At 42.5% G+C, this 26,854-nt stretch overlaps 2 protein-coding genes across 10 annotated transcripts; one reads left to right on the top strand and one right to left on the bottom strand.

The window, feature by feature from the left end:
- Positions 1-1,309: 1,309 nt before the first annotated feature.
- On the top strand, positions 1,310-20,154 carry LOC139561752 (NGFI-A-binding protein 2-like). Of its 6 annotated transcripts, none has more exons than XR_011672213.1 (8): positions 1,310-1,795; positions 8,381-9,301; positions 9,716-9,849; positions 11,429-11,480; positions 11,809-11,923; positions 13,974-14,159; positions 14,966-15,320; positions 19,158-20,154. XR_011672213.1 is itself a non-coding variant. In XM_071379033.1 (8 exons), exons 3-8 carry the CDS (start codon positions 8,390-8,392, stop codon positions 19,253-19,255), a joined length of 1,497 nt encoding a protein of 498 aa, XP_071235134.1. In that variant the 5' UTR covers positions 1,310-1,636; positions 1,716-1,795; positions 8,381-8,389; the 3' UTR covers positions 19,256-20,154. The 6 variants fall into 6 exon arrangements, 5 of the variants coding, with proteins under 5 accessions (XP_071235134.1, XP_071235141.1, XP_071235124.1 ...); XM_071379033.1 differs by lacking the exon at positions 14,966-15,320 and having other exon boundaries at positions 1,310-1,636; positions 1,716-1,795; XM_071379047.1 differs by lacking the exon at positions 14,966-15,320 and having other exon boundaries at positions 1,313-1,443; positions 1,687-1,795.
- Positions 20,155-21,876: 1,722 nt separating this feature from the next.
- Positions 21,877-25,170, bottom strand: LOC139561781 (uncharacterized). 4 transcript variants are annotated; one of them, XM_071379087.1, is made up of 4 exons: positions 24,966-25,170; positions 23,736-23,878; positions 23,109-23,488; positions 21,877-22,996 (listed from the first exon to the last, which is right to left on the bottom strand). In XM_071379087.1, the coding sequence occupies exons 2-4, from the start codon at positions 23,845-23,847 to the stop codon at positions 22,817-22,819; spliced, it is 672 nt and encodes a 223-aa protein (XP_071235188.1). In that variant the 5' UTR covers positions 23,848-23,878; positions 24,966-25,170; the 3' UTR covers positions 21,877-22,816. The 4 variants fall into 4 exon arrangements, with proteins under 4 accessions (XP_071235188.1, XP_071235166.1, XP_071235180.1 ...); XM_071379065.1 differs by having other exon boundaries at positions 24,916-25,169; XM_071379079.1 differs by lacking the exon at positions 24,966-25,170 and adding an exon at positions 24,802-24,924.
- Between the last annotated feature and the right edge of the window lie 1,684 nt (positions 25,171-26,854).

The following is a 26,854-nucleotide window of genomic DNA, read 5'->3' as shown; positions in this document are numbered from 1 at the left end:
TTGTCTAGTCAACCAGCATTTTTTGTATTCATCTCCTGCTTTTCCCCAGTCACTCTTTTCTCGTCCTCCTGGTTTTAACCCTTGCCTGTCCTGACCCTGTGTCACGACTTCCGCCGAAGTTGGTCCCTCTCCTTGTTCGGGCAGCGTTCGGCGGTCGAAGTCGCCGACCTTTTAGCCATCGCTGATCCTCTTTTCATTTTCCTTTGGTTTTGTCTTGTATCACACCTGGTTCCAATCCCATTCATTACATGTTGTGTATTTAACCCTCTGTTCCCCCTCATTGTCTTTGTCGGTGATTGTTTGTTTGTAAGCATTGTGCAAGATATGCTCTGGTGTGTGACGAGTTTTGTACCCACTTGTTTTATTTTGTATATTTTGGTTTTCAGAGTTTTTGAGCACTTATTAAACTGCTCCGTTTTATACCAAGTTCGATCTCCTGCGCCTGACTTCCCTGCCACCAGCACGCACCCTTACACTCTGAGCCCGCCCGCCTGACCACTCTGCCTGCCCTGAGCCTGCCTGCAGTCCTGTACCTTTGCCCCTGTTGCTGTAATAAACATTGTTACTTCGACAAGGTCTGCATCTGGGTTTTACCTTATTCTGATAATAGCTCTGTCTTTGAATTTTAAGAGTGGTTACATTTCTCCATCCCCATTCCTTTGCTTTTCATCGAAACAGGCCAGGGCATAGATAATGCTTTATTATTGTTTCAACTGCTGATTTCCCCTTTAAGTTAGCCTATTTCTAATGAAAAAACTGCAATGTTGTAGACCTAGTGTAAATCAAATTCACAGTGATGCCTGTTGCGTCATCGGGGAATCCCCTATCTCATGCGTCACGCAAAGAATTTACCCAAACGATCGGAAACAGTCTTTCACCATTTGCCAACCACTTGATGATTCTGCCGCACTATTAGGCTATTACTGTATGTCCATGTTGTTTACGACTGTGCTGTAGATCAAAAATATTTATTTGTGAAACAGCACCCAAATAACTTTTCTAGTACAATAAAAGGAGATTAATTAAATTGAAGGTTAGGCTAGCAGCATAGCCTATAGAAGCATACAGCTCACCTCACACATTTCTGTGACTGACCAGGCAGAATGGTAGGCTATGTGGTCCTCCGTTTTTATTAAATAGGCTCATTTTAGACAGGTGCATCTTATTGAAAAGTGGGCAAATAAAATCCGAAAATGAAAGGGTTACTAAGCAAACCTCAGTCTTTCAGGCCCCCGCCTCCCACATCTCCAATTTGAAAGCCGCCTCTCTACTGGGAGAGAGGAAAGCTCTTTTTCGGTCAGATGGCGTCCGCCCCCAGGTTTCTCGCACCCACACAACCAGCAAAAAGGCAGCCAGCAACCAATACGGTTCGCCGGGGGGAAGATAACTGCCAACGAATTCAGACGAGTTATGGGATTTAGCTGGTGTCAACAGCAGTCAGAAGTGAGAAAGATAACGATTGTACAGGGAAATAAAGCGATTATATAAATACATTTAAGGCATTTACAATAGGTTGTGTACAATAGCTTTTTAAAAAGTGTGTATTTATCAAATCTCTTACATTGATGGAAACTTAGTTAACGGGACTGGATGGCACTTAAAAAAAGAGTCGTCGAGGGATGAGACTTTCGATAAGGTAAAAAGTGAGATAACAATTAGGATTGCTGATATAACTTTATTTTTTAGATAATCTAGCCTATTACGAGGTTCAACAGATTGCGCGAAAACTGGATTCGGGTCACTCAGTGCGCGCAGGTCCCCTCTGCCAATTCAGCCATCGGACGATTTGAACGAGGTGAGAGATTATGCTGGAGTTATTTACATTTTTATGATGAAATATTACATTTCACATGCGTGTTTAGTTCCGTAGGAAGATGGATCGTCTGGTATTGCCTTGCACTATGGATGTTCGCTTAATACTATTGTCATTGTTTTTTTTAAATTGTCATTGTTTTTTAAATTATTATTTTCGTAACCGTCGCTTTGTGCATCATATGAACTCGCAAATTCTGTCCTCATAAGAACAGACGAACTATTTTTAACAAACTATTTTTTAATTCTCAGATCTTGAAAAAACAAAACAATTGTGTATGTCTAAACTGTACATTTTTCCAATGACAATGCCATGCGTAATTGGAGAACACATCCTGCATATTTGAGGTATAGAGGATTGGGCACCCACACGTGAAGTGTTGTCAAATATGATCATCAATAATAATAAACTATCAGGAAAAGTAGGCTCTTGTACGCTAGTATAAGTCTCTCATGTGTAATTTGGGTTCAAATAAAAAATGGTATGGATTTAGTGTTTTCTTATTCAAGACATCTGATTGATATTGACTTCATGTGTTCTTATATGAGACATTCTGCAACATAACAGATAGTCAAAAGATGTGACAAATTTCTCAGTAAATTTATTGCATTCATTGCGAGTAGGTAAGCGTCTTGACGCATGTGCTGTGTATGCCTCAGAAATTGATACATAAACATGCATCAAGATGGTTGAGCATTAGGCAAAAACTGGTGAAAGACAGACAGACATACAGTGCCTTCAGAAAGTATTCCCACCCCTTAACTTTTTCCAAATTTTCTTGTGTTATAGTCTGAATTTAAAATGGATTCAATTGAGATTTTGTGTCACTGATCTACACACATTACCCCATAATGGGGAAAGGGGAATTATGTTTTTAGAAATGTTTACGAATTAATAAAAAATGAAAAGCTGAAATGTCTTGAGTCAATAAAGCCCCGTCTGCATTGGCACTTTGAAATCAACCCTGTTGGCATGACTTTGGTAGGCCATCTCAAATTGCGTTTCCACTGCCTCCAAAAATAAGAAATTATGTAATGTTGCTAGGTAGCTAATATGTGACTGCAGCTGTATTCGCTAATGTTGCTAGCAAGATGTTGAAGAATTTAATTCACCCTCACCATGCTGTAACTAGCGTTATATATATTTATATCTGAGTGAGTCTGGCTTGCTGACGTTAGCTAGCTAGCTAAATTATTAGCGTCGTCACTAGCACAACAGGCTAACTAGCTTAATTCCTTGTTTGCCATCACATTGGCTATTAGCTAACCAAGCAAACCAGACGACAGGTTTGATATGATGTAGCTAGCTAGCTTTCAATACGACCTGGCCAGCAAACATTCCCGCCAGCTAGCTAGCTTATTTCAACTCTGATTTGCTAGCATTTGAGGGCTGACTGTCCTCATAAACGTTTGTGTAGTGCAAAAAATGAATGAAGGACCCAGCTATGGTGCTAATTCGTGTCATGTCTGACTACTGCTTATCTAAGTGCTAGCTAACAGCAACATGCCCAGACGAGTTAGCTACATTGTGTCAGCATCCAGCGGTGATCAGTTTGGTGGTTGCATAGTAACGGCTCCACCAGCCCGAATTCTAATCGAGCTGGCACTTGTTGTGAAACTGGGCTGCACTGGCCCAGGTTTCCTTAGACACAGCTCGAATTTGGTACTTCCATTCGAAACAGCTCGAATTTTGCAATCACGGGGCTTAAGTGGGGCGTTGCTTTATCTTGGCCAGGTCGCAGTTGTAAATGAGAACTTGTTCTCAACTAGCCTACCTGGTTAAATAAAGGTGAAATAAAATAAAACATAAAAATTAAGTATTCAACACCTTTGTTAAGGCAAGCCTAAAAAAATATTTGCTTAACAAGTCACATAATAAATTGCATGGTGCAATAATAGGGTACACCCCATTCCTGCAGTCATCTGACCAAATCGCCCTCTAGTGGCCTCATGTGTGGAATGTTATTAATATTTTTCATAATTTCATAATTAATACACTTTTTTTACACAGGAAATGCCAAATGTCTTCTGTGATGTATATAAAGTGTCATATTGGGATGCAAACAAAAAATGTAATACATTTCAACTCTATATCTGACAGATTTCTTTTTTTTTAAAGCCCATAACCATGTGTGTGAGGTTTATACTTTTGTTTCAAAGTAGATTTGTTTAAGACTACCAAGAACACACAGATTTTGCAGTAAAAGTTTAACATGATTTTTGAATGACTACCTCGTCCTTGTACCCCACACATACAATTATCTGCAAGGTCCCTCAATCGAGCAGTGAATGTCAAACACAGATTCAACCACAAAGACCCGGGAAGATTTCCAATGCCTTGCAATGAAGAGCACTTATTTGTAGATTTAAAAAAACAAGCAGACATTGAATATCTCTTTGAGCCTGGGGAAGTTATTAATTACACTTTGGATGGTCTATCAATACACCCAGTCACTACAAAGGTATAGGCATTCTTCCTAACTCAGAGGAAGGAAATCCTGCAGGGATTTAACAATGAGGCCAATGGTGACTTTAAAACAGTTAGAGTTTAATGGCTGTGATAGGAGAAAACTGAGGATGGAAAAACAACATTGTAGTTACTCCACAATACTAACCTACATGACAGAGTGAGAAGTAGGAAGCTTGTACAGAATATAAATATTCCAAAACATGCATCCTGTTTGCAATAAAGCACTAAAGTAAAACTGAAAAAAATGTGGCAGAGGAATTCCCTTTGTGTCCTGTATACAAAGCGTTATGTTTGGGGAAATCCAACACATCACTGAGTACCACTCTTCATATTTTCATGCATGTTTGCAGCATGTTTCGGGTATGCTTGTCATCGACACGGACTAGGGAGTTTTTTAGGATAAAAATAAACAGAATAGCGCTAAGCACAGGAAAAATCCTAAAGGAAAACCTGGTTCAGTTTGCTTTCCAACAGATACTGAGAGACAAATTCCCCTTTCAGCAGGACAATAACCTAAAACACAAGGCTAAATATACACTGGAATTGCTTACCAAGACACATTGAATGGATATTGAGTGGCCTAGTTACAGTTTTGACTAAAATCGTCTTGAAAATCTTTGGTAAGATTTGAAAATGGCTGTCTAGCAGTGATCAACAACCAGCTTTACAGAGCTTGAAGAACTTAAAAATGATTAATGTGCAAATATTGTACAATCCAGGTGTGCAAAGCTCTTAGAGACTCACAAAAAGACTCAGTTGTAATCGCTGCCAAAGTTGATTCTAACATGTATTGACTCAGGGGTGTGAATACTTAGTTAAAGTTGGAAGTTTACATACACCTTAGCCAAATACATTTAAACTCAGTTTTTCACAATTCCTGACATTTAATCCTAGTAAAATTCCCTGTTTTAGGTCAGTTAGGATCACCACTTTATTTTAAGAATGTGAAATGTCAGAATAATAGGAGAGAATTATTTATTTCAGCATTTATTTATTTCATCACATTCCCAGTGGGTCAGAAGTTTACATACACTCAATTAGTATTTGGTAGCATTGCCTTTAAATTGTTCAACTTGGGTGAAACATTTCAGGTAGCCTTCCACAAGCTTCCCACAATAAATTGGGTGAATTTTGGCACATTCCTCCTGACAGAGCTGGTGTAACGGAGTCAGGTTTGTAGGCCTCCTTGCTCACAAACGCTTTTTCAGTTCTGCCCACCAGTCCAATACCTTGACTTTGTTGTCCTTAAGCCATTTTGCCACAACTTTGGAAGTATGCTTGGGATCATTGTCCAATTGGAAGACCCATTTGCGACCAAGCTTTAACTTCCTCCCTGATGTCTTGAGATGTTGCTTCAATGCCTCCCCCTTTTTCCACCAAACATAATGATGGTCATTATGGCCAAACAGTTCTATTTTTGTTTCATCAGACCAGAGGACATTTCTCCAAAAAGTACGATCTTTGTCCCCATGTGCAGTTGCAAACCGTAGTCTGGCGTTTTTATGGAGGTTTTGGAGCAGTGGCTTCTTCCTTGCTGAGCGGCCTTTCAGGTTATGTCGATATAGGACTCATTTTACTGTGGATATAGATACTTTTGTACCTGTTTCCTCCAGCATCTTCACAAGGTCCTTGTTCTGGGATTGATTTGCACTTTTTGCACCAAAGTACATTCATCTCTAGGAGACAGAACGCGTCTCCTTCCTGAGTGGTATGAAGGCTGCGTGGTCCCATGGTGTTTATACTTGCGTACTATTGTTTGTACAGAGGAACGTGGTACCTTCAGATATTTGGAAATTGCTCCCAAGGATGAACCAGACTTGCGGATATCTAAACATTTTTCCTTTTGATTTTCCTATGATGTCAAGCAAGGAGGCACTGAGTTTGAAGGTAGGCCTTGAAATACATCCACAGTCACACCTCCAATTGACTCAAATTATGTCAATTAGCCTATCAGAAGCTTCTAAAGCCATGACATCATTTTCTGGAATTTTCCAAGCTGTTTAAAGGCACAGTCAACTTAGTGTATGTAAACTTCTGACCCACTGGAATTGTGATACAGTGAATTATAAGTGAAATAATCTGTCTGTAAACAATTGTTGGAAAAATTACTTGTGTCATGCACAAAGTAGATGTCCTAAACGACTTGCCAAAAGTATAGTTTGTTAACAAGAAATTTGTGGAGTGGTTGAAAAACGAGTTTTAATGACTCCAACGTAAGTGTATGTGAACTTCCAACTTCAACTGTATGTTTATACAGTATTTCCGTATTTAATTTTCAATACATTTGTAAAAATGTGAAAAAACATGTTTTCACTTTGTCGTTCTGGGGTATTGTGTATAGATGGGTGAGAAAAAATATATTTAATGCATTTTTTATTCAAGCTGTAACAGCAAAATGTGGAATAAGTCAAGGGATAAGAATAATTTCTGAAGGCACTGTATAAATTCACAGACAGACAGACAGACATGTGACAGACATGTCTCTCTCTTTTCTCTTATCCCCCTCTCCTTCTCGCTCTCTCTCTTCTCTCTTTATCTTCCTCCCTCCTCTCTCCCTCTCTTTGCCTCCCTCTTTCTCTCTCTCTACCTCCTCTTTATCTCCCCATCCTTCTCTTCTTTCTCCCTCCCCTTCTTTCACCCTTCTACCCCCTCCCCCTCTCTTTCCCTCCCCTCTCTCTCTCCTTCCCTTCCTGTATCTCGTATCAGACAGACAGACAGACAGACAGACAGACAGACATGCAGACAGGCAGGCAGGCAGGCAGGCAGGCAGGCAGTTTTAAGTTTCACGTCAAAACTTTTTTTTTTTACTGACATTGTCTTCAGAATTCATTTTAACAAGACTCTTAGTTTCTAGAACTGCAAGACCATTGTGTCCAATGGAGGTAAAAAAAATATTTTGGGTCGATTGACTTTAACTTTCATATGCCGGGTCATGGCGGTCCCCCGGTCAGGTGTAGGCTTGTGTTCATCGGGAGCGTCTGCTGAATGATCCCATATGTGAATTGTGTTTCTAGGATCAACCGCCGATTTCACTCAAAAACACATGAACCCTACCTTTCTGCCATGTAGTGGGGGTAGGGGCAAATAAATGTATTGTTAATTGGATTAGGGTTAGGGTGATATCTAGGGCCTAACACTAACTCTAGCTTCATGTCCACATCCCGTTTCAACCCTTAACCTAACCAAAACCCTTTTCCAAGGGTGCTATCTAGAACCTAAAAGGGGTTATTTGGCTGTCCCTATAGGAGGACCCTTTGAAGAACCCATTTTGGTTCCAAGTAGAACCCCTTTGGTTCCAGGTAGAACCCTTTTGAGTTCCATGTAGAATCTTTTACACAGAGGGTTCTTCATGGAACCCAAAATAGTTCTACCTGGAACCAAAAAGTTCTCCTATGGGGATAGCCGTAGAACCCTTTTGGAACCCTTTTTTTTAAGAGTATAACCCTAGCTTCATGTCCACTCCTGGCTCAACCCTACACTAACCCTCACTTCATCTCCACATATTGGCTCAACCGTAACCGTAACGCTAGCCATAACCCTAACTTCTTGTCCACATCCAACCTCAACCCTAACCATAGCTCCAACCCCATGGCTAGGGTTAGGGTTGAGCCAAGGTGTGGACATGAAGCTAGGGTTAGGTTTATGGTTGAGGTTAGAGTCTGTCTGTCTGCCTGAATATCCTTTTGCATTGAATGCAATGTATTGACTTGTGTCAATTCACTTGACGCATATCTATGCCTCAATATCATGTCTGTGCTTTGAGAGAGGAGAGAGAGATAGGTGGAGATGGGAGAGAGAAAGACAGATGAGAGTGGGGAAGGGGAGAGAGGGAGAGAGGGAGATGGTGAAGGAGGGAAGGGATTGAGAGCGAGGAGGGAGCGATGGATGAGAGGGGGGTAGGGAGGGAAAGAAGCAGGGAGAGAGAATGGAGTGGGGAGGAAGGATTATTCCATGTAGCAAACAAATTAATAAAGCATTCTGTCCACACAACACAATACATCATAACTGTTTTCTCCTTTCATTGATGAGACATTTATTAAACTTAAGTGGAGTCTTGAGTAACTCTCCTCCGGTCTGTTCCTTCTTTCCTGTCTACAGTCCTACGCCATGTCTCTGCCGCGTATGCTGGGCGAGCTGCAGCTGTACCGGGTGCTGCAGAGGGCCAACCTGTTGGCCTACTACGACACCTTCATCCAGCAGGGCGGTGACGACTTGCAGCAGCTCTGTGAGGCTGCAGAGGATGAGTTCCTGGAGATCATGGCGCTGGTCGGCATGGCGACCAAGCCACTGCACGTGCGCCGTCTACAGAAGGCCCTCCGCGACTGGGCAGCCAACCCGGCCCTCTTCAACCAGCCCCTGGCCAACGTGCCCCTGGGCGGCATCCCGCTGTTCAAGGTGGACGGAACGGGTGCCAGCGGAACCGCCGCCAGCGGACCCAGGAAGTCCCTGAGCAATGGGCAGCCGGGGTCGCCATTCGACAGGGAGGACAGGGCGTGCCTCACCCCTATGCACAGCGGGAGCCCCAGAAGCCCCTGCTCCCGGGCCTCGCCACAGCCCCCGGACACCCACTACAGGGGCAAGCTGTCCCCAATGGACCCGCACTGGCTCAGCCCAGAGCCGGATGGGAACAGTGTCTCGGTGTCTGCCTCAGGGGTGGACGAGGAGCAGCCCAGCCCACCTCTACTCCCCACTCGTACCCCAGGTCCCTCCACGCCCACAGCCTCCTCCTCCCTCTCCCCGGTGGTCCTCTCAGCCTGGCCTGGGGGCCAGCTGGACGGGGAGACGGCACGGGCAGTGGGGGAGAGCGTAGACAGGCTCCTGAGGACCCTGCCCAGGTCGGACCCCAGAGAGGTGAAAACACTCCTTAGGATGAACAAGAAGATGGCCAAGACGGTGGGCCACATCTTCAAGATGGCACCCCAGGACATGGCCAAGGAGGAGGAGATCCGCAAGTACAGCCTCATCTACGGCCGCTTCGACTCCAAGAGGAGGGAGGGCAAGCAGCTCACACACCACGAGGTGAGGGCATCAGTGTTTCCACTAATAAGAGTTATCTGTGTACTAGTATATGTGAGAGGCTTGAGCATTCCCACTGGGCACAGACGTCAGTTCAACATCTAGTTTTGAATTGTCAAGTAACCTGAATTCAATGTGAAATCAATCAAAAATGTCACCATGTCATTAGATTTAGGTTAAAAGTTGGGTGAAAAAAACCACGTAATTACGTTGATTACTTTTTTTCAAATCCAATCAGTTTTCCACGTTGCTTCAACGTCATCACATTAAATGTTTTTGTTCAAATGACCTGGAAACAATGTTGATTCCACCAGTTTTTGCCCAGTGGGTTGTATAATTTTTTAAAATCATAGTGTTCATATCATTCTAATGTTCTCTTTCCCCTCTCACCTTATTTGATGTCCTCCTCATGTTCAGCTGATCATCAATGAAGCGGCCGCCCAGTTCTGTATGCGTGACAACGCTCTGCTTCTGCGACGGGTAGAGCTCTTCTCATTGGCTAGACAGGTGGCAAGAGAATGCGCCTACACCTCTACACTCAAGCATGCCAGGTAAGGGCACGAGGTTCCACTGTTTAGGGGCTTCCCCACCCCCGTCTGATGACCTTCCCACCCTCTCACCTTCTGTCTCTTCCTCTACAACTAGGCTGTGTCCCCTATGGGCCCTGGTCAAAAGTAGTGCACTACATACAGCTGTAGGATCTTAATTTGATCACTCTTTTGTTGCCGAGAATTTTCCTGCATAGCAGAAAAGCTAACTTTTAGTGTATTTGAGTTTTAAAAAGGCATCTAAAGTTAGACATTTCCACTTAGAAAATTCTGACTTGATTTTCCCCAATGAAAAATTAATCAACCCCTACAAAAATGTCCATTCATTATAATCCACATAATAATTCACATTTCCTGTTGCTGCAGGATTATGTTCCTGCTGAAGCAAACTGGCTCAAATTAAGATGCTACATCTGTAGGGATTAGGGTGCCATTTGGGACGCACCCAGGGAAACCCAAATATAGAGAGACTTATGCACTTAGCACACATAGCTAAGGCTGGCCAAGGTCATGCTACTCGTCAGACAGCACTGCAGTTAGTGCATCCACTCCAAAACAAAGTCATACTTTGTGATCAGCTAAATGAAAGCACTTTCAAAAACTCAAGCGTCTCATATAATCAATAAGATTTTTTAAATATCTTTCAAAATCAATGAATAATGTATGTGTTTACTGTTAGTCACATCGCCTCAAGTTTTGGTTACACAACATCAGTTTTTATATACTGAACAAAAATATGAATGCAACATGCAACAATTTCTAAGATTTTACTGAGTTACAGTTCATAGAAGGAAATCAGTCAATTTAAATACATTTATTAGGCCATAATTTATGGATTTCACATGACTGGGCAGGGGAGCCAGGCCCAGCCAATAAGAATGAGTTTTTTCCCACAAAAGAGCTTTATTACAGAAAGAAATATTCCTCAATTTCATCAGCTGACGGGTGGCTAGTCTCAGACGACCCTGCAGGTAAAGAAGCCGGATATGGAGGGCCTAGGCTGACGTGGTTACATGTATTCTGCGGTTGTGAGGCCGGTTGGACGTACTGCCAAATTCTCTAAAACGAAGTTGGAGGCGGCTTATGGTAGAGAAATGAACATTACATTCTCTGGCAAAAGCTGTGGTGGACATTCATGCAGTCAGCATGTCAATTGCACGCTCCCTCAAAACTTGAGACATCTGTGGCATTGTGTTGTGTAACAAAACTGCACATTTTAGTAGCCTTTTATTGTCCCCAGCACAAGGTGCACCTGTGTAATGATCATGCTGTTTAATCAGCTTCTTGATATGCCATACCTGTCAGGTGGATGGATTATCTTGACAAAGGAGAAATGCTCACTAACGGTTGTGTAAACAAATTTGTCCACAAAATTGGAGAGAAATAAGATTTTTGTGCAAATAGAACATTTCTGGGATTTTTTATTTTAGCTCATGAAACATGGGACCAACACTTTGCATTTTAATTGGATGTAATGAGCTACTACTTGCTAATGAACTAACAGACAGCAGGATCAACTGAATCCTGGAATTTGCACAAGAGGATTGCTCTTTTACTTTATTATTTATTTCTGTTATTACAGAACAAGTGCAGATGACTGCAGTTTACCATCCCAAAAGAGAGTGAAACATGAGGTGAGTGGGCTAAAGTTTCTGAACCCCTAACAAGAAAGATTAAAACTATATCAAACTCTATCTCAATCTGTTTAAATTAGTTAGTGTGTGTACAAAAGCTGTTTTGTCAACGTAATATTAGTACCATGTTGATCCATACAGCATTGGTCGACAATGAATAAGCTGTAATTAGAATAAATCTATGAAATTGCAAAAATTCATACACTGCAATTTATACCATGGATACTTTTCAATCAGCCCTATACTATATATCAATTTATGCCATTAGTACATTTCAGTAGTAATTGCATTGTAACACACACACTATGATGTTTGGTGTGTGTTTCAGGTGATAGTGTCAGAGTGTGTGTCCTCCCTCCATGGTGTGGAGGGTTCAGAGGGCGTGTCCCAGAGGGCTGACGAGGACAGCTTATCAGGAGAAAGTCTGGACAGCTTAACACAAGGTACCGTTGAAGTCGGAAGTTTACCTACACTAAGGTTGGAGTCATTAAAACTTGTTTTTCAACCACTCCACAAATTTCTTGTTAACAAACTATAGTTTTGGCAAGTCGGTTAGGACATCTACTTTGTGCATGACACAAGTAATTTCCAACAATTGTTTACAGACAGGTTTCACTTATAATTCACTGTATCACAATTCCAGTGTGTCAGAAGTTTACATACACTAAGTTGACTGTGCCTTTAAACAGCTTTGAAAATTCCAGAAAATGATGTCATGGCTTTAGAAGCTTCTGATAGGCTAATTGACATAATTTGAGTCAATTGGAGGTGTGACTGTGGATGTATTTCAAGGCCTACCTTCAAACTCAGTGCCTCCTTGCTTGACATCATAGGAAAATCAAAAGAAATCAGCAAAGACCTCAGAAAGAATTTGTAGACCTCCACAAGTCTGGTTCATCCTTGGGAGCAATTTCCAAACGCCTGAAGGTACCACGTTCATCTGTACAAACAATAGTACGCAAGTATTAACACCATGGGACCACGCAACCGTCATACCGCTCAGGAAGGAGACGCGTTCTGTCTCCTAGAGATGAACGTACTTTGGTGTGAAAAGTGCAAATCAATCCCAGAACAACAGCAAAGGACCTTGTGAAGATGCTGGAGGCAACAGGTACAAAAGTATCTATATCCACAGTAAAACGAGTCCTATGTCGATATAACCTGAAAGGCCGCTCAGCAAGGAAGAAGCCACTGCTCCAAAACCGCCATAAAAAAGCCAGACTACGGTTTGCAACTGCACATGGGGACAAAGATCGTACTTTTTGGAGAAATGTCCTATGGTCTGATGAAACAAAAATAGAACTGTTTGGCCATGATGGCCATTGTTATGTTTGGAGGAAAAAGGGAAATTCTTGCAAGCCGAAGAACACCATCCCAACTGTGAAGCACGGGGGTGGCAGCATCATGTTGTGGGGGGTGCTTTGCTGCAGGAGGGACTGGTGCACTTCACAAAATAGATGGCATCGTGAGGAAGGGAAATAATGTGGATATATTGAAGCAACATCTCAAGACATCAGTCAGGAAGTTAAAGCTTGGTCGCAAATGGGTCTTCCAAATGGACAATGACCCCAAGCATACTTCCAAAGTTGTGGCAAAATGGCTTATGGACAACAAAGTCAAGGTATTGGAGTGGCCATCACAAAGCCCTGACCTCAATCCTATAGAAAATTTGTGGGCAGAACTGAAAAAGTGTGTGCGAGCAAGGAGGCCTACAAACCTGACTCAATTACACCAGCTCTGTCAGGAGGAATGGGCCAAAATTCACCCAATTTATTGTGGGAAGCTGGTGGAAGGCTATCTGAAACGTTTGACCCAAGTTGAACAATTTTAAGGGAATGCTACCATATACTAATTGAGTTTATGTAAACTTCTGAACCACTCGGAATGTGATGAAAGAAATAAAAGCTGAAATAATCACTCTCTCTACTATTATTCCGACATTTCACATTCTTAAAATAACGTGGTGATCCTAACTGACCTAAGACAGGGAATTTTTACTAGGATTAAATGTCAGGTTTTAAATGTATTTTAAATGTATTTGGCTAAGGTGTATGTAAACTTCCGACTTCAACTGTACATACAGTGTCCAGATCCAAATATATTTTCTTTAACACTAGTATGTATATCAGCTCAAGTCAGTAAGTCTTGCATGTAAATACAGTAATTGTTGAACACATTTAGCGCTGATCTTGTACAGTAAGGGTCACTTAATCATATTTCATTCCCAGACATTCTTTATGTGTTTCTCTAAATGTCACAGAGCCCCACTGACTACAAAGCACTATTGACAATAGTTCATGTTTTCTGTAGTGTCCAGCTATGTCCCAAATGGTACCCCATTCTCTATATAGAGCCCTATGGGCCCTGGTCAAAAGTAGTACATTACATAGGGAATAGGATGCCAATCTTGACGCAGCCGCAGTCTTGTCAAGAAGCAGCTATATGTGATTGGTTCAAAATGGCATTCACACCTAACCCTGTCTGTCCTAATAGACGTAGCCTCACAGTGCAACCAATCTCCATCCCCCCGCCCCCCCACCGACACCTCCATCCCTGCAAACTGGAGTCGCCATCTCATGCAACAAACGCTCATGGATGAGGGGCTGCGATTGGCTAAGATGGTGTCACATGACCGAGCTGGCAAGATCAGCCTTAGGTCAGAGGAGACACATACCACAGGTGACTTTCTGAGTAATGGCTTACAAACGTTATCATGCAAGAGTTATCATGCTAACACTCTTAAAGTGATAGTCTGACTTTTTCAGGCCTAAAAATTGGTGTTATGTTGAGACGAGTCCATCCCACAACATTTGTTGTGTAGATTCGGCTACATGTCTCTATCTCAAATGAATAGGAAAGATAGGCATTGTCTCATTTCAGAATTTTTAAACGGTGCCTATCTTTCCTATTCATTTGAGTTTGAGACATACAGTAGAATCGAGCTAAATCAACGCAACAAATGTCCTGGGACATTGACTGGGACATTGTCTCCTGATATTAAACCACTTTCGAGGTATGAAAACATTTGACAAACTTACATTATCACTTTAACATACTGCCCCTGTAGCCAGTATTGTTGTCTAGGGTGATGCCTCCCACTATCCAGAGCTATTTCTCTAGCTGGGACTGGAGAATAGGGAAAGGAGAGAAATTAGTTGGGGGATAGAGAAGGGAGGCTGAGGAGGGAGCATCCAGCTACAGTTTAGATTAGAAAGTCATACTGAAAGTTGACATGGATGTTAGTACAGTCAAATTGCCTTGAGGTCTTCTAGCATATGTTAATAATAGCAACACTTAGGCTTAACATCCGGCGCCGAAACGAGATGGCCGCCTCGCTTCGCGTTCCTTGGAAAATATGCAGTATTTTGTTTTTTTATGTGTTATTTCTTACATCGGTACCCCAGGTAATCTTAGGTTTCATTACATACAGTCGGGAGGAACTACTGAATATACGATTAACGTCAACTCATCATCGTTCCTACCAGGAATATGACTTTCCCGAAACGGATCCAGTGTTTTGCCTTCCACCCAATACAATGGATCTGATCCCAGCCGGCGACCCTGTGCGACGCCGTAAAAGGGGCAAACGAGGCGGTCTCCTGGCCAGGCTTCGGAGACGGGCACATCGCGCTCCACTCCCTAGCATACTACTCGCCAATGTCCAGTCTCTTGACAATAAGGTTGATGAAATCCGAGCACGGGTAGCATTCCAGAGAGACATCAGGGATTGCAACGTGCTCTGCTTCACGGAAACATGGCTAACTCAAGAGACGCTAACGGAGTCGGTGCAGCCAGCTGGTTTCTTCATGCATCGCGCCGACAGAAACAAACATCTTTCTGGTAAGAAGAGGGGCGGGGGGGTATGCCTTATGATTAACGAGACGTGGTGTGATCATCATAACAACACACAGGAACTCAAGACATTCTGTTCACCTGATCTAGAACTCCTCACAATAAAATGTCGACCGCATTATCTACCAAGGGAATTCTCTTCAATCATAATCACAGCCGTATATATTCCCCCCCAAGCAGACACATCGATGGCCCTGAACGAACTTTATCTGACTCTTTGTAAACTGGAAACCACACACCCTGAGGCTGCATTCATCGTAGCTGGGGATTTTAACAAGGCTAATCTAAAAACAAAACTCCCTAAATTCTATCAGCATATCGATTGTGCTACCAGGGCTGGAAAAACCCTAGATCATTGTTATACTAATTTCCGCGACGCATATAAGGCCCTCCCCCGCCCCCCTTTCGGAAAAGCTGACCACGACTCCATTTTGTTGATTCCAGCCTACAAACAGAAACTAAAACAACAAGCTCCCGCGCTCAGGTCTGTTCAACGCTGGTCCGACCAATCTGATTCCACGCTTCAAGACTGCTTCGATCACGCGGATTGGAATATGTTCCGCATTGCGTCCAACAACAATATTGACGAATATGCTGATTCGGTGAGCGAGTTCATTAGGAAGTGCATTGACGATGTCGTACCCACAGCAACGATTAAAACATTCCCAAACCAGAAACCGTGGATTGACGGCAGCATTCGCGTGAAACTGAAAGCGCGAACCACTGCTTTTAACCAGGGCAAGGTGACCGGAAGCATGACCGAATACAAACAGTGTAGCTATTCTCTCCGCAAGGCAATCAAACAGGCTAAGTCCCAGTACAGAGACAAAATCGAGTCGCAATTCAACAGCTCAGACACAAGAGGTATGTGGCAGGGTCTACAGTCAATCACGGATTACAAAAAGAAAACCAGCCCCGTCGCGGACCAGGATGTCTTGCTCCCAGACAGGCTAAACAACTTTTTTGCCCGCTTTGAGGACAATACAGTGCCACTGACACGGCCCCCTACCAAAACCTGCGGGCTCTCCTTCACTGCAGCCGAGGTGAGTAAAACATTTAAACGTGTTAACCCTCGCAAGGCTGCAGGCCCAGACGGCATTCCCAGCCGCGTCCTCAGAGCATGCGCAGACCAGCTGGCTGGTGTGTTTACGGACATATTCAATCAATCCTTATCCCAGTCTGCTGTTCCCACATGCTTCAAGAGGGCCACCATTGTTCCTGTTCCCAAGAAAGCTAAGGTAACTGAGCTAAACGACTACCGCCCCGTAGCACTCACTTCCGTCATCATGAAGTGCTTTGAGAGACTAGTCAAGGACCATATCACCTCCACCCTACCGGACACCCTAGACCCACTCCAATTTGCTTACCGACCCAATAGGTCCACAGACAACGCAATCGCAACCACACTGCACACTGCCCTAACCCATCTGGACAAGAGGAATACCCATGTGAGAATGCTGTTCATCGATTACAGCTCAGCATTTAACACCATAGTACCCTCCAAACTCGTCATCAAGCTCGAGACCCTGGGTCTCGACCCCGCCCTGTGCAACTGGGTCCTGGACTTCCTGACGGGCCGCCCCCAGGTGGTGAGGGTAGGTAACAACATCTCCACCCCGCTGATCCTCAACACTGGGGCCCCACAAGGGTGCGTTCTGAGCCCTCTCCTGTACTCCCTGTTCACCCACGACTGCGTGGCCATGCACGCCTCCAACTCAATCATCAAGTTTGCGGATGACACTACAGTGGTAGGCTTGATTACCAACAACGACGAGACGGCCTACAGGGAGGAGGTGAGGGCCCTCAGAGTGTGGTGTCAGGAAAATAACCTCACACTCAACGTCAACAAAACAAAGGAGATGATTGTGGACTTCAGGAAACAGCAGAGGGAGCACCCCCCTATCCACATCGACGGGTCAGTAGTGGAGAAGGTGGAAAGTTTTAAGTTCCTCGGCGTACACATCACGGACAAACTGAATTGGTCCACCCACACAGACAGCGTCGTGAAGAAGGCGCAGCAGCGCCTCTTCAACCTCAGGAGGCTGAAGAAATTCGGCTTGTCACCAAAAGCACTCACAAACTTCTACAGATGCACAATCGAGAGCATCCTGTCGGGCTGTATCACCGCCTGGTACGGCAACTGCTCCGCCCACAACCGTAAGGCTCTCCAGAGGGTAGTGAGGTCTGCAGAACGCATCACCGGGGGCAAACTACCTGCCCTCCAGGACACCTACACCACCCGATGTCACAGGAAGGCCATAAAGATCATCAAGGACAACAACCACCCAAGCCACTGCCTGTTCACCCCGCTATCATCCAGAAGGCGAGGTCAGTACAGGTGCATCAAAGCAGGGACCGAGAGACTGAAAAACAGCTTCTATCTCAAGGCCATCAGACTGTTAAACAGCCACCACTAACATTTAGCGGCCGCTGCCAACATACTGACTCAACTCCAGCCACTTTAAAAATGGGAATTGATGGAAATTATGTAAAAATGTACCACTAGCCACTTTAAACAATGCCACTTAATATAATGTTTACATACCCTACATTACCCATCTCATATGTATATACTGTACTCTATATCATCTACTGCATCTTGCCATCTTTATGTAATACATGTACCACTAGCCACTTTAAACTATGCCACTTTATGTTTACATACCCTACAGTACTCATCTCATATGTATATACCGTACTCTATACCATCTACTGCATCTTGCCTATGCCGTTCTGTACCACCACTCATTCATATATCTTTATGTACATATTCTTTATCCCTTTACACTTGTGTGTGTATAAGGTAGTAGTTGTGGAATTGTTAGGTTAGATTACTTGTTGGTTATTACTGCATTGTCGGAACTAGAAGCACAAGCATTTCGCTACACTCGCATTAACATCTGCTAACCATGTGTATGTGACTAATAAAATTTGATTTGATTTGATTTTGATTTAAAATGATTGTACTTAACCCTTGCCCTATCACATCTTGTCACTCATCATTAAAATGTAAAAGTGAAGCCATTGAGATGTTAATAAAGCTACTGTGCAGTAGTACTGGGCTGTCACAGTAGGCAGGGTGGAGAAGATACAGGGAGACAGAGAGAAAGTGGGAGAGAAAGAGTGGGAGATAGAAAGAAAGAATAATGGTGGGGGGCCAGAGGAAGTGCTGTGGGGGCAGTAGAAACGGAACCCCCCCTCCCCCCTCACTCCTCACCAGCTGACGTCACATTGTGTTAGGCGTGTGGGCTGAAGGGCGGGATGGATCGAGAGAGGGGGCTAAGAAGTGGGCGGTAATTGGAGGGGCGTTGCATTGACTCACCAGGCGACAGAGAACAAAAATAAAAACCTGTGGGCAGGGAAATGGCACAGGCTTTTTTTTCTACCTATTCCTCGACTTCTTAAGTAGAGGGGAAAAACAACCAAAATGACATGTTTCATCTCTCTATGACGTCGGTCTCCCTCTCACTTCCCCTCCGTCATCCGTTTTTCTTCTCACTCACCCTGGTTTCCTTCTCCATTTCTCTCACACTAACTCAAGGAAACATGACTTGTCTTCTCTGACTGTACTCCATCGACAGTATTATCCTATTAGCTTATAAGTGGGTTCAGATTTTGACATTTAAATTCAAGTTCTTGACATATTAAATTTCAAATATTAAAGAGTGCTACCATAGTTGCATGGTGTTGTATTTCCCCTTGTATTATTTTGATTAAGTGAAGTACTCTATACCAATCAAATGTTCAGGGGGAGTAATAATGTATTGTCATCAAATTGTCTCAGTCGGCCATATAGGCTAACAGCCCTTATCGTTCCTCTTCCAGACTTTGAGGTCAAGGTGGAGAGAAGGGGCTCGATAGCAGTGTGCAGCAGCAGCAGCCCTGGCAGCACCAAAGATGACTCGGACCACGGGGGAAAGTAGTGAAACCAACCACTCATCATCTTGAGAACCCATCAACAACCCTGCCTCTCAGCTCCATTCAGATCTTGGAGGGCACAACTCAGCAGGCTTTCCATCTGTACTTAAACCATTGACACTTGGGAGTACTGCGGAGGGGAGGTGGAATGAATCATTCCAATCTAAATAAATTTTGGATCCCAAATGACACCCAATTCTCTACATAGTGCACTACTTTTGATCAGAACTCTGGTCAAAAGCAGTGCATTATATAGGGAATAGGGTGTTATTTTGGACGGAGCCCATGATTGGCTGAATCGGGTGGTTCAGGGAGAGGTAAAGCATCATAAACCTTCTAATACTATGGCCTTCCAGTACTGAAATTGAGGGATAGGCACTCTACAACTTTACCTCTGTATATAGTGTGCCCAAACACTCCTGCGAGGGCATTAGCCACATGCATCCACAGGGCTACGGTAACACTTACACAAATGTAGGAGGTTTGTCACACACTGATGTGACAATGTCTCAGTTTGCCCACTTTGAACATAATCCCAATCCCCATAATCCCCTCCTCCCCCACCCCGCCCCCAGGACAATGGATGCAAAATGTTGATATCATGACTAACTTTTGGTGCTATTTTCGTTCTGTTGATACAAGGTTGTCACTGAGATTAGGATAAGTATCTGTTATGACACTACCGTTAAAGATTGGTTTTACAAAGTGTCACTATTTTGAGTGTTGACCATTAGATGATAAAGGCAATGTGTACAGAGAAGATAATCAGGTTCAGAGGCCTTTTTCTTCCAATACTGCAGCAACTGTCACTGACATCCACTGAAACTATGTTAATTTAGAGGAGTGGGTTGGGATGTTAATATGTTAACACTATTGAGCCCTGAGATTATATTTGTTGGTGAACTCAACATTCTTTGATTTAACTTAATAAGGCTTAAAACAAGCAACAATAATTTGCATAACTCTTGAGGCAATTACTGAGTTAACAATGACAAGAATGCTCATCTCCCAATGTTATTTTTTTAATACAGTATGTATGTCGTATCAAACACTAAATTCTTTGATTATGGAGTTTTGGAGAATTCACTTTTTTTGGTAAGAATACATAGTCAGATGTTACTGGGAATGAATGTTTAAAAGAAAGGTGTTTGGATGGTTAGGAAATCAGGGAGAATCCAGGACATTACATTTTCTGCATCCGAAAAGGTCCCCTATTTCCTATATAATGCACTACTTCTGACCAGGGCCTACCTCTAGTCAAAGATGGTGCACTATATAGGAAAAAGGGTGCAATTTGGGATGGACACATTATTTCCATGAAGTACCTAAACTGTAACCTCCTGCCTCACAAGCATTAAACAACCTCTTCTGTTTGTTATGCTGAACAGCAGATTATTTATTTTGTTAAATCTCAATAAATGTTATTTTATTGTTTTAAAATTCTTGTTGTGGCTCCATCTGTTGCACTCCGTGTGAGGAAATCCATCCACCCCATCTGTTGCACTCCTTGTGAGGAGCATAAGTGTCAAATGTATGATAAGGCTGAAGAATCCTGCGTCATTCGAATGCTGCCAGTAATTCCAGAACTAATAGAAAAGCACTAGGTCCAAACAGTCATATTCCCACTCTCCCCGCACTATCACCACCACCATCATCATCACCGCCTCCGCTCCATCAAGTTGTTTGTTCCTTCCAGTTCTAAGCTAACATGACTGTATTTGTGATGTTACCTGCCTCAACTCCCTGTGAGCCCCCCCTTCCCCCACCCCACCAGCATCATGATGAGAGAGCAGACTAAATATAGTGAGATATAGCTGCCAACCTGGTGGCTCGTTGAGGAATTCTGCTGTGTACTTTTGCATCGCTGCTCTGACTGAAAGACCCAGGTTGCATTCTGAATAGCACCCTATTCCCTATATAGTATGCTTCTTTTGACCAGGGGAATATAGTGAATATAGTGCCATTTGACACATCCCAAACACAATTGACTGATCACTGTGGCAACATAATAAGCTTCCTGTTCCAAAAAAGAAATACATCATCTTTTCAAACTAGAATTTACATAACAATTACAAAAACTACATAAATACACAAAGAGACAATATCAAAAGTATTATTTGAAGATAATTGGCCTAATGTATTAATCAATTCAGCTCTACATTCAACAGAGAATCATGACAGAAATTTTACCTACATAGTGTCTGTGTTGGATGAAACCTCTTATCTCCAATATAGAAAACAGCCATACTTTACCATTAACAAACATACAATTAAGAAACTTCAGAAGCTATTTTGAATACATTTTCTTGGCCCTAGAGTTGATGCATGTAAAAATGTCAATGCACAACGAAAAAAATGAATGGTTACGAAGTTACGAGGTTTTCCTTCGAAAGCAACGATAGGATAAATATACAAGTATATTTCTATATTTATACATATATTATGTGTAACATTATAATGGATTGTGTAGCTGTTTATAAATGACTGTATGTCCTTTTATTATTACTAGTAATAAAACAGTACCAGTAATAACGAGATAACTGAGACAAATCCCATGATGTAGCCTACCGTATGTTGTTACTGCCCTCTAGTGCTATAAGAAAACAGTGGTACTTCATAAGCGGTATATGTACACTTCTGTTTCATAGAAAACAGACTGTTTAATCAATACATATACGTTGTAAGAACCTTTTTCATTGAAATCAATAACACATTTCTTGGGGAAAACAAACAAATCTCATAAATGGTCTAGGTGATGTGTGTGGAGGTGGCAGGTAGGTCACAATGCAGAAACAACTTTAAGGGGAAACCACTACTCTAGGTGATGCAGAAGCAACATTATGGGGAAACCACTACTCTAGGTGATGCAGAAACAATATTATGGTGAAACCACTACTCTAGGTGATGCAGAAACAATATTATGGGGAAACCACTACTCTAGGTGATGCAGAAACAATATTATGGTGAAACCACTACTCTAGGTGATGCAGAAACAATATTATGGGGAAACCACTACTCTAGGTGATGCAGAAACAATATTATGGTGAAACCACTACTCTAGGTGATGCAGAAACAATATTATGGGGAAACCACTACTCTAGGTGATGCAGAAACAATATTATGGTGAAACCACTACTCTAGCTGATGCAGAAACAATGTTATGGGGAATAGGGTTCTAGATTATGTGTGTGTGGAGATGTTATGGGGGAACCAGTGTTCTAGATGATGTGTGTGGAGTTGATGCAGGGAACTAGTGTTCTAGGTGATGTGTGTGTGATGGAGGTGGTGCAGGGAACTAGTGTTCTAGGTGATGTGTGTGGAGTTGGTGCAGGGAACTAGTGTTCTAGGTGATGTGTGTGTGATGGAGGTGGTGCAGGGAAGCAGAGTTCTACGTCAGTGGTTCCCAACCATTTTCGGTTACTGTAACACAAACAGTTTTTTTCTCTGCCTGGAGTACCCCTGAATTACCCCCTCATGTGCACTTTATCAGTAAGCCTATGGTCTCATCGGTCTTCTCAGGTACCCCCTGTGGATAAGCCAAGTACCCCTGGTTGGGAAATAATGTTCTAGGTGATGTGTGTGTGGAGGTGGCACATGAAGTCTCCCCTGGTGGTGGTGTGGCCGGGGAATACAGCATTACAGAAGTCACACACATGAGACTGCAGCGCCACCTCTGACATCAGCATCATCCCCCCGGTCTGGCTCAGAAACTCACTGTCCAGGAAGGAGCCACATGCCGAGGGCATCTGAGCAGGGGGGAGGAGAGAGAGGTTTTAGGAGAGGCACGGGGATGGGGGAGGGAGAGGACAAACAGATGTTATGTTTAATGACATGACTAGTCAAAAAAAAAAACCCTACCCTGAACATTTGTCGGGTCATATCATCACCCCAAAATCGACCTGCTTGCTTCGCGTCCCCAGAGACACTGGAGGGTGCCATCTCTCCATTACCCCCAGGTAGGTCCAGAGGTCCTAGGAGGGTGGCTTTGAGGACCTCCTTCCTTTCTGTCCCTGGATGAGCGAAGTCTAGCCGTAGTCTGCCCAAATCCCTAGCCAGTAGATTAGTGAGTGACCCCATGGCCCCAGATGGCCTTATAATGCCATAGTGTGCAGCAGGGTTGTGTGTTGGGACCATTAGGGTTTCTGGCCATGCAGGGAGAGCACCGGAGCTCTTCTGGGTGCACTGGATTGGGATTGATGCCATTACGCTGGGGTCTCCATCAGGAACAGGGGCTCCTCCTAAGGAAGGAATAAGCATGTATAAGTCTGTCAAACATCTTGAATGTCTTGTAAGTCGCTCAGGATAAGATCAGTTTGCTAAATGACAAAAATGTAAATGTAGCCTACTAGATTCATTGATATTGTATATATGCACTGAATTCACTGATTTTGACACTCATCGTAACACAAAGATAAGAACCTGCAGAATAGGCATGGCATGAGAAGTATATCATTTTTGGTACTACAACAAGGAAATGGGAGTGACCTTGCTGTGTCCTCAGTTTCTCTGTGAGTTTCTTGAGTAAAGCAGCCTGCTTCAGACACAGCAAGCGCAGTTGGAGGAACTCCCTGTACAGCTCTGTGTACGCCTCCTCCATCTCATGAGCACAGGGATCTTTACAAAGCCATCTGAAAAGAGACCCGTACATTACAATGTACATGAAAAATGCTAATGTTCCAGTCCTAAAAATAGATTTTGAGGAGGGACTTCTGCTCCTGTGATTGTAAAATGCTAAAGCTTTGTAAAGCTATAGCATGTTATGCTTTTGTCAGCAATGTGCCATGTATAGTTCCCTTCCCTCAAATTGAGTCTAAAGAAGGAAGTAATAAGGAAAAAGGGAACCAAGTCGAGGGGAGAGAATGGAGTCCTATCCTACAAAACACATCTGTGGGGTCTCTTTACGTGCAAAGTCAAATACATATAGACATCAGTGAACACTTTTAGTAATACCTGGCTCTAAATGTACTAATTACAACTGATATTTGGTATTTCAAACACATATTTTCCCTCCAGACATAATCAATCACATTTGTCTTTTTCAAGAGGCATATTCTATTCGATTTATGACAAGAATTGTAAACTGTACATGCACTCTTACTCTCTACAAGGAACTCAAACAGAAAGCACTAATAACACATTCATAACAAACCAGGAAAACACAGACAATGTCATTACATGTGCCTGTCTTGTACAGGCTTTCTATAAGGTCATATTTAAAGTTCCATACATGTTTGATATAGCCAACCTACAAATTACCACTTAAATTACATGTTGAAGTGTATAGGACTTTTGTGATTATCTTTTAGAGTTGTATTTGGAAACCTACATATGCTATGTTCTGTCATTACATTTAAAATAGCCAACTGTAATTCTTGAAAACAAAGCACATGTTCTCCTAGCTTCAGACGTTGTTTTCACTGATTTAATCTACTGTACACGAAGTTGAGATAAGGTCAACTCTGGGCAAATTTGGTCCAGGCATTTTAAAGATGGAAACACCATAGTGAACACACTTAAACTGACAAAGGTGAAGATAAATATAACTTACGACCTTGTATGGTCTTCCCCAATGACACGACAGGATATCACTTTGAACACGAGTTCATATCTTACATATATTAAGAAGAAGCGGAGAGTATTTGCCTTACTGTTGATTTTAGCCTACCTGTTAAACACAATAATCCCCGAAACAGGAACAGGACACGTTGTTCTTACCGAATGCCATTATAACCGGATCATCTGTTGAACTTTCAAGAAGGAGAACAACAAGAAAGTTGAGTTATTTCCGGAAAAACTGCTGAGCTTCAGAGCAGCACATGACACATTGTTGATCTCTTAGTTGGTGAATCAAGGATTTAAAGTGGACATATATTGATCAGCACAGATGCAGACAAAAGGTTATACATCTCATAGTGTCATATACACACGAAGTATCACGTTACGTATTTAAAAAAAATTTTAGTCCATGATTAGAACCTTTCTATAGGTAAAACAAAGAACACGCCCACCACCTGGGGCGGCAGGTAGCAAAGTGGTTAGAACGGTGGGCTAGTAAACGAAAGGTTGCTAGATCAAATCCCAAAACTGACAAGGTAAAAATCTGTCTTTCTGCCCCAAGGAAGTTACCCCACTGTTCCTCGGCCGTCATTGTAAATTACAAGTAGTTCTTAACTGACTTGCCTAGTTAAATAAAAAATATATATATTTATTTTCCAGTGGTATGGTTATGTAAACAATTTAATAAGGTATGTAATACATACTTTACAGATTTATGTTTTGACCAGATCATTTTACAATGCACCATACTTACAAAGTTAAGTAGTTAACTAAAGAAGTGACACCTACAGTACCACCACCTACACACACAACATATCCCATACTATCTCCACTCCACATACTGCCCCACAACATGACATTTTGGAAAAGTGTGTGTGTGTTTCAAGTTTTATTGTCACATGTACAGTGAAATGCCTTTCTTGCAAACTCAAAACCCAACAATGCAATAATCAGTAACAATGTATGACTAGAAAAAAACATGAGAAATAAGAATAAGACATATGAAATACACAATAAAGTAACTAAGTAAATATTTAAAAAGTCAGTTCCAATACCATATTTACATCAAATCAAATGTATTTATATAGCCCTTCTTACATCAGCTGATATCTCAAAGTGCTGTACAGAAACCCAGCCTAAAACCCCAAACAGCGAGTAACGCAGGTGTAGAAGCACGGAGATGTGCAAGGATACTGGAGCGATGGAGGTAGATATGTATAGGGGTAAGGTGACTAGGCAACAGGATATAAGATAAACAGAGTAGCAGCAACTTGTATGCAAGTGGATGTGCAGGTGTGTAGAGTCAGTATAAATCGATGTGCAAGGTTAAAGGTTAACAAGGTTAACTCAGATAGTCTGTGTAGTTATTTTGTTAGGTATTTATCAGTCGTATTGCTTAGGGATATAAGCTGTTCAAGAGCCTGTTGGTTCCAGACTTGATGCACAGGTACCTCTTGCCGTGCGGCAGCAGAGGAAATAGTCTATTGTGAGAGCTTGAGTGTGTGTGTGTGTACATACGTGTGATTGAAACCATATGTGTGACGTCTCATGCACAGTGGAATGGATTAAGACATACATAACAGTCAAAGCCATCCATGCACTGACTCATTGATTCTCCACATGTTAACAATTGATCAGTTCGTATAATTCTATGCCTCTGTCCAGAGAAAATTAGATTAATGGTTTCTGTTCCATTAGAATTAGTCTGAGAGCAAATGAATACATTTAACAAATAGTCTGGTTGCAGCAGCTGCACCCCTTGAGGGGCCCGTCAGTAATGTGTTTATGTAATAGTGATAACTACTCCTACATCATTGATATTTAGAAGTTTAACTGACAGCCTATACTTCCATAGCTGGGGCTACGGCCTGGAAAGCTGTAAAAATATATATTATTGAATTTGACATGGATGTTAATTAATTAATTTCCAATTGTGTCACTTGTCAGTCATGCTCATAAATCTCAGATAGTATGCATTATTTTTTGCTGTGTCCTCTTCTCTGTGCTTTCTAGAATCGGAGACATCTTTACTGCTGCACAACATGGTC

This window comes from Salvelinus alpinus, chromosome 2 (assembly GCF_045679555.1).
Source record: "Salvelinus alpinus chromosome 2, SLU_Salpinus.1, whole genome shotgun sequence".
NCBI classification, from domain to species: domain Eukaryota; kingdom Metazoa; phylum Chordata; class Actinopteri; order Salmoniformes; family Salmonidae; genus Salvelinus; species Salvelinus alpinus.
This window is presented reverse-complemented; position numbering and strand designations above follow the sequence as displayed.

Bases quoted from the DNA above. Each gene is read 5' to 3' on its own strand.
- LOC139561781 (XM_071379087.1), bottom strand. From the start codon at position 23,847: ATGGAGGAGGCGTACACAGAGCTGTACAGGGAGTTCCTCCAACTGCGC. The intron at 23,489-23,735 runs GTCACTCCCATT...TTCCTTCCTTAG, and splicing joins GAAACTGAGGACACAGCAAG to GAGGAGCCCCTGTTCCTGAT. The intron at 22,997-23,108 runs GTAGGGTTTTTT...CCCCCTGCTCAG, and splicing joins TGACCCGACAAATGTTCAGG to ATGCCCTCGGCATGTGGCTC.
- LOC139561752 (XM_071379040.1), top strand. From the start codon at position 8,390: ATGTCTCTGCCGCGTATGCTGGGCGAGCTGCAGCTGTACCGGGTGCTG. The intron at 9,302-9,715 runs GTGAGGGCATCA...CCTCATGTTCAG, and splicing joins AGCAGCTCACACACCACGAG to CTGATCATCAATGAAGCGGC. The intron at 11,924-13,973 runs GTACCGTTGAAG...CTGTCCTAATAG, and splicing joins TCTGGACAGCTTAACACAAG to ACGTAGCCTCACAGTGCAAC.